At 45.7% G+C, this 12,870-nt stretch overlaps 1 protein-coding gene across 10 annotated transcripts in view; it reads left to right on the top strand.

Moving 5' to 3' along the window:
- The window catches only part of SEPTIN11 (septin 11), an 86,151-nt gene that overhangs the window by 60,012 nt on the left and 13,269 nt on the right, over positions 1-12,870 (top strand). For all 10 annotated transcript variants that reach the window (XR_544991.2, XR_011538647.1, XM_008520822.2 and 7 more), the window contains 3 exons: positions 1,881-2,042; positions 6,223-6,319; positions 7,823-7,991. Coding sequence is in view for 8 of the 10 variants with exons in the window: in XM_008520822.2 (XP_008519044.1) it covers positions 1,881-2,042; positions 6,223-6,319; positions 7,823-7,991 (428 nt within the window). In the remaining 2 variants the exon portion in view is untranslated. The remainder of the gene's footprint in view (positions 1-1,880; positions 2,043-6,222; positions 6,320-7,822; positions 7,992-12,870) is intronic.

The raw sequence follows: 12,870 nt of genomic DNA, 5'->3' as shown, positions 1-12,870 counted from the left end.
CAGAGCCCGCCTCCTCAGACTTCCAGCGCGCGCACTGCATTGGTTTACAGAGAATATTCTAACGGCCTCAAAGGATTACCGCAGCTGGGGTACTGTTGGCAGGATGAAGAGAAACCCTTCTTCATCTCCTTTGACTCAGCTGCAGTTAGCCATGGCCGGTGGAGGGATCCTGGGCAGTGAGGCAGCTGCCTGTGCCCTCAGGTCCTTGAGGCAGGGCTGAGAAAGGAGGCGAGGAGAGTGGCTTCCTCACTGAGTTTGTAGACCGAGCCAGGCCAATATCCAACAATAGGGTTATGTGAAATAGAGTTGACTTAAAAAGGAAAAGAAAATAAGGCAAAACAGACACAGCTAATTAAAAAAATGATCACAAAGCAGGTTAAACCGCTCTCAGAGAGCCGATCTCGTTGTAGGGTTGCAGTGAGTGGTAGGGAGCGTCTGAAAACAGTACTGCCAGAGCTTTGTTTGTACCAGTGAAGAGTTAAGGCAAATGTGTGATAATTTCAGAAAAGATTTTCAGGCACCTACCACCTAGGAAAAGGATGTTAAATCTAAATTGCTTGTTTGTCTGTCTGCTCTGATCAAATTGGCCAGGAGACAGTGAGCCTCTGCCGTTTGTCTATGTCGATATTAACCGAATACTAAACGTGTACAGAAGAATCCAGTAAGAACAACAGGGAAGTTTTCTGTTCCTGAGGTCCTGACCCAAACATTTCCCCAGTGTCAGTGCTGTTTATCTTAGTCTGCAGCTTGTGGAGGAAGCCCAAGCATGATGGGCTTAGGAGTGAGGTAGAGGAAGAGGAAGAATAGATTTTTCTATCAGCCTGTCTTCTCATTCTGGTTTATCAAGGATTTTGAATTTGGCTCTTGGGATAAAAAGAGAAGCAAAGAAATGCAGACATGACCCGGAAAACCTGCCTGAAGACTCTCCTCTTTGGCCAGGACTGCTTTCTCATCGAGCCCACTTCCTTTTCACCTGAGCTGGGTGGAGAGCATGGTCCCAGGCGTCAGATGTCAGTAGCATCTTATTGAAACCTCTGTACCTACCAGCGAATGGAACACAGTTAATCTTTAAAAATGAATTTTAAAAAATATGTCCTGTGGACAGTGCTGGGGGACGTTGGGAGAAGAATATCCCACCTTGGGTTTGGGTCCTGCACTCAAGGCTCTCATTCTGGGCTTTCTGCCGTTGTTGTCATACGCTGAGTTCTCCCTGGCCTTTGTAATCAATGCTGTAAAAGTAAGCCTGGCCTTTGTCACTAGGTTTCCTTCTGGCATGAAGGAGTAATGTGATAGAAGCTGGTGTTCGAAAGAATTAGTTGGTGTGATTTTAAAAAATTTAAAAGTTGGTGAGACTATTTTTGTTTTGGTTAATACTTTGGTTCTTCTCTCCTAGCAGTTTTCAGGTCATCAGAAGAAAGAAAGGATGTTATCCTGCATACAACTGAATGTTCCACTATTCTAAGTAACAAAAACTTTGTTATTATACTGTTAGGAACATGCAAAAATCAAGCTCCTAAAGGAGCTAAGAGGGGGTCTAAAGGAGTGGTTGGTTATTCAAAGAATAGGCCCTCTTTGCTATCGCTATTTGTCATAGAGTAACACTTCCTCTTACTCTGTAAAGAAGAATGAGGTGGCACAGAAGAGGAAATTACAAGTATGCTTTCAGTGCCGAATGGGAGGAAGTAAAAGTGTTCGCAGATGGAACGAAAAGATTATCCCGTATCTTGTTAATTGTGCATTTAGGTAGAAAGTCCAATTCTCAATGTCATCTCTATTTTTTAAGTGCAGTTTTACAGTTTTTATTTGTGTGCTATGTTTTATTCATCTAATTATTTTTCTTATGTTGGAATTGTGTAAAAGTGGATGTGTTTGTTTTGTAGGTGAACATCATTCCAATAATTGCAAAAGCTGACACCATTGCCAAGAACGAATTGCACAAATTCAAGAGTAAGATCATGAGTGAACTAGTCAGCAATGGAGTCCAGATATATCAGTTCCCCACAGATGAAGAAACGGTGGCAGAGATTAATGCAACCATGAGTGTAAGTCTGCAAGTAAGGAAGGACCAACCAGTGACTTTCTCGAAAGCTTTTCCTGGTAGCAGCTTGTAGAGTGGCCAGAACACTGGACCAGGAATCCAATAGCCTCAGTTGTGGTCCAGCTCTGCCACTACCTCAAGTCACTTCACCACCCTGCTCCTCCATTTCTCCATCTGTCACATGGGAGAGTTAGACAAGAGAACCTCACATTTCCTTCTCGCTCTAACAGTTATGATTTCTACAGCAAATCTTGTGGGAAGGGAATGCCAGCCCAGCACCATTTCATAGAAAGCAGCTTAAAGCTTGCTTGTGCCAGTGTCCCCCTGCCTCACTTTGGCTTCTGTGATTGGTTCTTGCCTTTCCTTCCTTTCTATTTCTCCCGTTTCCTGAGTCATTAGATAAACTGACAGTTGAGGGCATCATTTCCACAACTCAGGGAGGAACTGGTCAGGAGAGAAATGATTAACGCCCCAGCAAATCCAGGTGCTGTGCTATCGTCTGTCCTGGTGCACCTCCACTGTGCCAGGTGACACCTGAATCTTTCCCTCTGCTCCCTTGTGAATCCCATAGCCATGGCTCATCTCCGGGCCACAATGACTATACGTATCCTTTTTCATTTAGGAATGCATAACTTCTGTAAAAACAGCATTCCTTGCATACAGTTGATGCCCAATGATGGTTTTTGGAATTTGTTGAAATTGTAGGTTAGCTTCAGTGAAATGTAATTAGAAGCTATTAAATAACTTGACCTTCCCTGAATGCATGCTAAAAAATTGATTCAAAAGTGTGCTGGTGGCAGCGGAAGTCAGTCTAGACTTTTAAATTTGTGGCAAGTTGACATATATCCTACTTTCCTTCGAAGATCTGATCATGAAAAGTTGTGTCTAAACAAGTCATTATTAAATGCACTAATGACACTTAAAAAAATTAACAGTTTTATTGAGATATAATTGATACACTGTACAATTCGTTGGTTTTTAGTATATTCACAGAGTTGTGCAACCATTGGCACAATCAATTTTAAGAACACTTTCATCACCCCAGAAAGAAACCACGTACCTTTTAGCTGTCAACCCTCTAACCATCCTAGCTGTATGCAACCACCAATCTACTTTCTTGTCTCTGTAGATTTGCCTACTCTGGACATTTCAGAGAAAAGGCGTCATACTGAGGCTCATCCAGAGAATTAGGTGACTCAGTCAAAGCCATCCAGTTGATAGCAGCACTGAGAATTCACTGCAGCCCCTTGGTCCCAGTCCTGTGTTTTTTGCCATCATAATTCAGGAGATCAGAGTTATTCCACAAAACCGCTTCTCGTTTCTTCAGTTCAGCCTATGGATTTTCCCTTATAAGGCTGTTATCATAGAGAGAGGAATTTCTCCCTTGAATTAATCCCATTATGACTAGGACTTTGGCAGCAAATGTAACTTTCCCCCTTTCTGGGGCTGTTATTGTATGAATTTCAAATTTAGGGAGCTCGTTAATGCAGAGACAGTCCAGCTCCACTCTGACCTAGTCTGGTCACACTCTGAGCTGTGTGATCACCCTGGCTGTCATGCTCCTGTGGCCGGGAGAGTGAAGGCTCTGGAATCTCTAGAAGAAACTGGAGAGCTGATTCTTCCTGGGAAATGGCCATGAGGGGCCTGAAAGGAAGGTTGTCATAAGGGAGAGTGACTCGACTTATTCAAAAGACAGAACCAAAACTGATGGCCAAAAGAGCGGAGGGGTTTGGGGCCAGTATGAAGACAGTGTAACGATTGGCACCATTGCAGTGCAACAAACACGTTATTGAGGTAGTGAGTTCCTATCACAAGTGGGTGGAGGACAACAGATTCTATTTCAACCTGCTTAGAAGAGCAGACACCGTGGAGGGAATTCCTATACAGGATCAAACTGGATAATACGTAAGATCTCTTCCACCTCTAAAATTCTCTGGTTATGGGTATTAAGAGTAGTAATAGCAGTACCAGGCATTTTTTACATTTATGGAGCATTTACTATGCACCAGGCACTGTTCGAGTCTTTGCATTTCATCCTCATAACAATCCCGTGGGTAGGTCGTATTATTATTCCCACCTCACAGATGAGGGACCTGCAGCCTTGCACCTCAGACTGCACAGCTGTCAGCAGTGGAGGTGGGATTTGAACCCAGGCAGTTGGGCTCTAGGGCCTTTATGCTGACTGCCCCCAGGCAGAGGAGTGTGCTTGTTTATAGCAGTGTCAAAAGCTAGGTCTGAGATGGCACTCGCTCATTCTGCTGTCGAACTGCAATGTGGGATGTCAGGGTGGAATTCAGGAAGTGCTGTGCATGAATATCATCTGATTTTCTCTTTATACCCTTCCTCATCCTTTTAAATAATTTTGCATGGTCATGAAACGAAATTTGTGTTAAACTTGCAAAGAAAATACCCATGAACTTCTGCTCTCTTTCTCTCTTTATCAGATAATTCAACTGAAGATCTTTGACGATCCCAAATTAATCTTGCTCTTTACCAAGAAATGTTCTTTTAGGCTCTTCATTGCAAACATTTCCTGGTGATGAAATCTCACGATATGTGGAAATCTGAGGAAAGCAGATTTCATTGGCGGTTGCTCTGTCACTCAGTTTGAGAGGAGAAGGCAGTTGCCTTGGTTGCTACAGCAAAATGTTGGCCAGCAGGGTCCTACTGCTCCGTATCTTCACAGAACACATTTCAGTTTCAGACTTAGGGTTGAGAAAGAGAATGCGCTTTCTTTTCTTCCTACAGAGTATGAGATGAACTAGAAAATTTAAATACCTCAAGCAACTTAGACAACCTGGGCTGAGGGCTATGCCAAGCGCTCGGTGGGAGAGGATCGTTTAAAACGTTCTTCTCTTTCTCAACTTATCTGTAGTAGAACAACACTGGATCAAAGAACCCTAGATAATAATTCTCAGAGCAGCCATTTCAAATCCTCTTATTATCATATACTAATAGGAAAAAGATGGAACTACTATTTTCCCTCCAGATTGTAGCCATAGCTACCAGATAAACCAACATGGAACGGTCAAGTGTCATGAACACCATCTCTGCTTGAGATAAGTCTGGGTGCAAGGCTCAGGCCAATAATTTGGGCTACAGTGTATTTCCAACTTAAATTTTGTGAGGGTTCACCTGAATAAAGCAGTGCTATTCAATAGAAATATAATATAAGCCACAGAAGTAATTTAAAATTTTCTAGTAGCCACATTAAAGAACTTAGTAGGTCCAGCCCGGTGGCATGGTTGAGTTCCCGTGCTCTGCTTTGATGGCCCAGGGTTTGCAGGTTTGATCCTGGGCATGGACCTACACACTGCTCATCAGGCCACACTGTGGTGGCATCCCGCTTACAAAATAGAGGAGGATTGGCACAGATGTTAGCTCAGAGACAATCTTCCTCAAGCAAAAAGAGGAGGATTGGCAGCACATGTTAGCTCTGGGCCAATCTTCCTCACCAAAAAAAAAAGGAAGAACTTATTTAACCCAATATATCCAAAATATTATCATTTCAACATGCAATCAATATAAAAATTATTAATGAAATATTCTCATAGTAAGTCTTTGAAATCCAATGTATATTTTACAGTTACAGTACATCTCAATTTGGATGCATACCCAAGTCACTCCTATCATAGTTGAAAGTTTTCCACTGTGAAATAAGTACCAAAAAGATGATTTTCTTTTAATGTTTGCATCCACATTGACAAAACTGCTTCTTCTTGTTTTAGAAGATTTGAGTTCGAAGCAAAGTGAAATGCAGTCCTACCAAAACAATAATTTTGGGAATTATTTAAGGGAAAAATATTTTACACTGCTTCCATTTTTTAATTTAGATGTAAATTAGTTAAAAGTAAATAAAATTAAAAATTCAGTTTCTTGATCCCACCACTCCCATTTCAAGTGCTCAGTAGCCACATATATTAGTGTGTATAGTCGCAAAGACTCATGCCGTTTCCTTGAATCCAGCTCATAGCAAATGTTCAGTATTTGGTTGTAGGAGAGGTAGGGTACCCCCAGCCACCCTGCGTGAGCTGCAGCATCTCCTGCCTCTTCCCCCCTCCCTATTTTCTCTTGCCGTGAAGTAGAGGCCTGCAGAGGGTGGGAGAAAATAGAGGCAGGTGGAGAACCAGTCTTGGCAAGGGCTGGGCAAGGTAACTGCTCTCTGTCCTTGTGTTGCTTGGCAGGTCCATCTCCCCTTTGCAGTGGTCGGCAGCACTGAAGAGGTGAAGATCGGCAACAAGATGGCAAAGGCCAGGCAGTACCCGTGGGGTGTGGTGCAGGGTATGTGTGCATCCTGGGGAAGGGATTTTCCACATTTAACCCCTGTGGGGACCGTCCCCATGGCTTTCCTCTTTGGGGAGGTCCACAACCGTGGGCAGGCAGAGGGAGCGGGTTGTACCCCTTGCAATTGTGGGAGTGAGGAGGAAAGAAACGGTGACCAGGTAGGTAGACAATGGAGAGGAGAGGCTGCAAAACCCTAGTGCCCATGCGGCAGCCCCTCAAGGATGTTCACTTGTGGGGGAAATTCAGTATAAAGTACTGATAGAAAAGAGTTCTTCCAGGGCTGGCCCCGTGGCCGAGTGGTTAAGTTCGCGCAGTCTGCTCAGTGGCCCAGGGTTTCGCTAGTTCAGATCCTGGGCGCGGACATGGCACCACTCATCAGGCCATGCTGAGGCAGCATCCCACATGCCACAACTAGAAGGACCCACAACTAAACTATACAACTATGTACTGGGGGGATTTGGGGAGAAAAGGTGGGGAAAAAAAAAAAAGATTGGCAACAGTTGTTAGCTCAGATGCCAATCTTAAAAAAAAAAAAAAAAGACTAATTGGTTTGCAAAATAAGTTTAAAAAAAGAGTCCTTCCCTAGGAGTTTGAACTGCTTTTGAACCAGTTTCTTCAGCAAAGTGTAAGAAACCTGCAAAAGTTTCTTGCAAACAAGAAAATACTTGTTTCTCCATTATCTCTGGAAAAATTGTCTTCCAATTAAATGTTATCTTAGTGAATATCTGACCTATATTTGGCATTGGGGGACATGACCACGGTCCCGAACCTGAAGAAGCTTCCCATATGTCACCTTGATGGGCAAATACTCTATTACCTTGTGTCTTCTGAAGGAGTATGGCTATAGAAAGTTCTTTTGTTCTTTATCAGTCCTCCTTTTCCTTTCTTCTGAATAAAGGCAAATAAATCTGTAAGAAGTGAGAAGAAGCTTTGTACCTTTGAGATTCCTAGGAAAATTATAATTTTTATGAATCTTACCGATTTCTCTACAATAAGAAAACTTTTTCATAGTGTTGTTGATTAAATGAAATGATCTCTAAGAAACTGCCTTGCAGAGTTGCAGATGGCGTGCAGTGGTAGAAACAGGCCTGGCTATGGAGCCAGATGGCCCAGGGTTTGAATGTAGAGTCTGCTGCCTGTATCTGGGAGGTCGGCTTGCTTGTCAAAGCCGTGCTCTACATCTGCAAAACAAGGGTCACAGTGCATACTTGGCAGAATTATTAGAAAAAGTAAAGACAATATTCGTAAAGCTCCTCCCACAGTCCCTGCACTGAGCAGGCCCTTGGCAGTCACTGTTGTCATCAGCATTATGATCATCGTTGTCAGAAATCTTGTCTTCATTAGGAATGTAAAGTGACTCCAGCAAAGGATGTTCAGATGGCTTTGACACCTCAGAGATTTCAGGAGCGATGGTAACATATTGGAAGCATCACTTCAGGTTTTCAGTGACATCGTCGCTGATAGGCCCCCCACCCCGCCTTTGTTCTTCATTTCTTGCAGTTGAGAATGAAAACCACTGTGATTTTGTGAAACTTCGGGAGATGCTGATCCGAGTGAACATGGAGGATTTGCGGGAACAGACTCACAGCCGCCATTATGAGTTGTATCGGCGCTGTAAGCTCGAGGAGATGGGCTTCAAGGACACTGACCCTGACAGCAAGCCCTTCAGGTAGGAGGGCACCTAGCCATCGGGTGCTTCCAGAAACAGACAATGCTGAGAGTGGCGTGTTGGTAATCACAGAAATGCTTATTGGATTGAGGTATCAGGAGGGAGGGACCTGATTGGGCGCAGATGAAGAGCCCACATTGCCAGGCGTTGTGAGAACCACTTTACTTGCGTTATCGCAAGTAACCCATGGAGTTGATGTCGCTATTCTCATCCTCGTTTCACAGATGAGGACACTAAGGCAGTGAAAGTATAAACCAGCCCAAGGTTCTACAAGTAGCAAGTGACGGGGCCGAGTTTGAACCCCTGCTTTTAATCATTATGCTTGCAGAGCCACAGAGCCTGGTCCAGGCATTGACAAAGGTGTCGCCACTCATTACAGTTTATCTCCTTCGTTTCTGCTAACCAGGTTTAACGTCCCCCGGCTCTTACTTTTTGAAGCCCTTTCCCAGCTTTCAGTGGTTCCGTACAATTCTAACAACAGAGGAGGAGGAAAGGGAGTAACGTGGAGAAAACTTCCTAAGTATTTTCCGACATCACTGAAGGATGGAGATGAAGGGGCAAAATGTGAAGGGGAGAATATCGAAATTAAAGAAGAACCAACGGCCTTGGCGAAGCCGCAGGGCCCGGCCGAGTGCGGGGTGGGGGTGGGGGAGCGTCGGGGGGCGGGGCTGGGTGAGTGATGGAGGGGAGGTGGGGCTGCCGGGCCAGGCTCGCCACCTCCTGGCACAGGAGAGGATTGCCTTGTCCAGACTGACCCACACCGTTTCTTAATGGAGATTTGAGTGCAGGTGAGGTGAGGTGTGTCTGGGCTCAGTGTTTCCTCCTCTTTTGCGGCCAGCCCGGTAGCTCCCACTTTGTGTCTAGGAGCCGGCTGGCTCCTGAGGCAGCGTGTGTGCGGTGTGGCCAGATTCCCTTCTCCGGGATCCGAGCTGCCACTGGGGAGGGAGGGGGTTTATTTTCTTGCAGTTGCTTTAGAGAGAGTTTAGTAATGTCCTGACTGTTCTCCTGGTACAGTGCTACTGTAGAGTGTTGTCAGCGTGTGTGTATAAGGTGAGAACAGATGGAGACCCCATGCGAAGGGCTTCTAACCAAGAAGTTAACTTCTAGTCAAGTCTACATCATTTACTCCTGCCTCGGGAGGTGGGGCGGGGACGGTGGCAGAGGGGGCATCTTCAGCCGGATGAAACGGCTCTTTCTGAGGCAAGGAATAGGACGCCTCTGTGTACACACCTTAGCTAAGTGAACCTTGAAATGCGTTCACCAAAAAATAGTCCCCGCAAAATCAAGCCTCCATGGTGGTTAAACCTGATGAAAATGGGTTTTGTGTGCGGGAGGCTATCTGTATTTTTTCATGGAGTCTTTTTGTTTGATGCCTGCTGGTGGAACCAGAGGAAGTGCGGTAAAATCGAGCTCGTTTGCCCTCTCCCTCATTCAGACGCTGGCCGTGTTGAAGAGCACTGGGCCAAGAGTCAGGAGCGTGGGTTCAAGTTTTGACCCTGCTACTGCTCAACTCCTTACCCTCTCTGGGCCTCAGTTTCTTCATCTATAAAACGAGTTGCTGGCCTAGATCAGGGGACAGATCTAGTAAGAGGACTTTTTCCATAATGGGCCACATAGTGAATATTTTAGGCTCCGCAGGCCATGCGATCTCTGTCACAGCTACTCTTGTAGTGTGAAAGCAGCCAGAAACCATAAGGTAAATGAATGGGTGTGGCTGCCTTCCAATAACACTGTTTACACAAACAGGTGGGGGCCCGATTTAGCCTGCGGACTGTAATTTGCGGCCCCTGCACTAGATTAGAATTTGGAGCCCGAGAACTGCCTGCAAAAGTTAGAATGCACGTGACTGTTGCTAAAGTCTGTTAGAGGTAATTTACCTACCAATATGTTAAGAACCATCCACCACAGCTGTGTCCTTTTTGGCTGTGGACTCTGAAGAGTCTGTGCTGTGTCCCCTTAGCTGCCTTCCATGTCTCCACCAGGGTCCTCGGGTCCCCTGGGAGCCCGGAGATGGTGAGGATTGTCTCCTGCTGCAGACGTGCGATCTCCTCTGCCGTCTCTGTTTTTGGCTTTTTTTTTTCTTTTTTTTACATTGGCACCTGAGCTAACAACCGTTGCAAATCTTTTTTTTTTTTTTTTTTTTTTTTGCTTTTTCTCCCCAAATGCCCCCAGTACATAGTTGTGTATAAATATATGTACTTTTTTTTTTTTACTTGCGGGTCCTTCTAGTTGTGGCATGTGGGACGCCGCCTCAGCATGACCTGACGAGTGGTGGTGCCATGTCCGCGCCCAGGATCCAAAGCAGCGAGACCCTGGGCCGCTGCAGCTGAGCGCAGGAATTTAACCACTGAGCCACGGAACCGGCCCCTGTTTTTGGCATTTTCAGTTAAAATAGCTCCTGCAAGCCCAAGGCAACTGGCCACCAGGGGGAGGTGTTGCTGCCTAGGTCCAGCGTGCCTTCTGTGAGGCGGGGCCTCCCTGTCTTCAGGGGGCTTCAGGATGCGGGCGGATGTCACTGATGCCACCTGACTTGTAGAGAACATGCTTTATGCACACATCTCCCCTTCTCCATTAGCGTTTGGTTCCATTTCTACTAGACTGAGGTTTCCTTTTTGATGATGACAAGGGGGAAGTATATACATATATGAAACCAAGGCCTTTACTCTTTTCTCTATAAGAAAATAAGTAGAGAAAAATAGACCTTCTAAAAATAAAATACCTTCTATCATCTCAATTACTGGGAACACTGGGAGCAGTGTTTCTAAGTTTCCTCTTAGAAATCCACTCATTCAACCTCAGGTGCCCCTCTTGGTGCAGGCAAGATCATTTGGAACATAAAAGTTGGCTTTGAATCTCATGTCTTGGCAAATAGCAAGGTGAAATGAACGTGGTGTTCCTTTTCCTGGAAACCACTACTTTACAAAGGGCTCAGCCTTTCCCTTTGAGGAGTTCCCGGCAGCCCCAGCGTGTCTGTGAGCCCACACTGTGGGAGTAGTTCAGTGAAGGACCTCACTGAGGGATGGCGCAATTCAGGAAAAGCAAAATCCACAGCCAATTGGAGTGATTTCCCAGAAGTTCTTCTTTGAAGTCATCATTCCTGGATGCTCTTAGAAGATTTTTCTCCCATATGAATTTAGGGGGAGCCTGGAGGAGTAGAGATGAAGGACTCAAGGTTCCTTTATATTCTCAAAGTAGAGGATCCCTGTGTGGGTGCACAGTGCGGTCCATCCTTCCTTCTGAACAGCCCATGTCCGCCTTTTGCCCTCTAGGCCCGGTTTATGTTTATACCAGGTGTTTGCAAAGCACAGAGTCACCTCTAATGCCAAGGCTAGGAAGTTGGAGCCGTCACCTGGATATACTACCTGGTATGAAATAAGACCAGGAGCTGGGCGAGCACAGTAAGAGGCTGTATTTAAGCCTGGAAAGTAACTAGGCCGTAAAGCTGAGTCTGTCACTGGTGGTGGCCTTAAACCTGCCTAACTTCAGAGATGTGTCTTTCTTGTCTTGTGGCAGAATATAGACACACCTGGCTATCTGCATGTCTGTCTCCAGGTGTCGAACTGCTTTTCCTCGTGCCCTTCTTTCCCGCCTGCTGCCCTGCGGTCTTGGAGCTCATGCTTCAGCCCAGCGGGAGCACCGTGCCTTCCCTGGACCCGGGTCCCCTCCCCGCAGACCTCAGCCCCTTTCTGGCTGGCATTTGGGGTAGAAGAGGGGAATGGGATGTAGGACATGAGTAGGGGCTGATCTTGTCTCTGCTTCTTTCTCCTGAGACACCACTACCCTTTTCCCAACAGACCCTGTCCGAACCAGAGATCACAAAGTTTTCAGGCCCCTGGGACCCTTTCATTTTTAGGAACATATGGGCCCCAGTTCTGTGCAGTGCAGTGGGTAGAGCTCCTGCTTGAGCTAAGTGGCCTGGGTGCAAATCCTGACTCTCTCACTTCATTGTGGCCTGGACAGATCACTAAACACCTCTGTGCCAAGTTTCTCCAACTATAAAATGGGAGGTCATATTCATACCTACCTTATTGGGCTTGTAAGGATTAATGCATTCACCTTTGTAAATTGCTCCATACATACTGGTGGTGTGTTAACCTCTGGCCTGCCCTTGACTAGGCGGTTCCAGGAGACTGTAACAGGGAGAGAATTGTGCTGTGTGAATTGCCAGAATGAAGGATGAACTGAAATGTCTGTACTCGTCTCCCTTCTCTTGACTTCCATGAGCACAACTTACCTCTACTGAGGGCTGTTAAGAGAAAATGGGAAGACAAAATCCTCATTTTCAAAGCAACCGAAAACCTCATGAAAAAATTATACATGTCTTACTTAGAAAAGGGCGTTAATAACTACAATTAAAAATTAAGTTGGGGGGCCAGCCCCGTGGCCGAGTGGTTAAGTTCACGCCTTCTGCTTTGGTGGCCCAGGGTTTCACTGGTTCGAATCCTGGGCGTGGACATGGCACCGCTCATCAAGCCATGCTGAGGCGGCATCCCACTTGCCACAACTAGAAGGACCCACAACTAAAAATACACAACTATGTACCGAGGGACTTTGGGGAGAAAAAGGAAAAAAAATAAAATCTTTAAAAAAAAAAAAGTTGAAAGAGCTAAAATTGCAAAAGACGTCATCCCTTTAGGCACTGAGTGGATGACATAGAACTGGTTCCTTGTCAACTGGTCCTTTTTTTTTTTTTCCCCCGAGGAAGATTAGCCCTGAGCTAACTACTGCCAGTCCTCCTCTTTTTGCTGAGGAAGCCTGGCCCTGAGCTAGCGTCGTGCCCATCTTCCTCTACTTTATGTGTGGGACGCCTACCACAGCATGGCGTGCCAAGCAGTGCCATGTCCGCACCCAGGATCTGAACCTGCGAACCCCTGGCCGC

The sequence above is a fragment of the Equus przewalskii genome, chromosome 3 (genome assembly GCF_037783145.1).
Source record: "Equus przewalskii isolate Varuska chromosome 3, EquPr2, whole genome shotgun sequence".
Taxonomy (NCBI): domain Eukaryota; kingdom Metazoa; phylum Chordata; class Mammalia; order Perissodactyla; family Equidae; genus Equus; species Equus przewalskii.
This window is presented reverse-complemented; position numbering and strand designations above follow the sequence as displayed.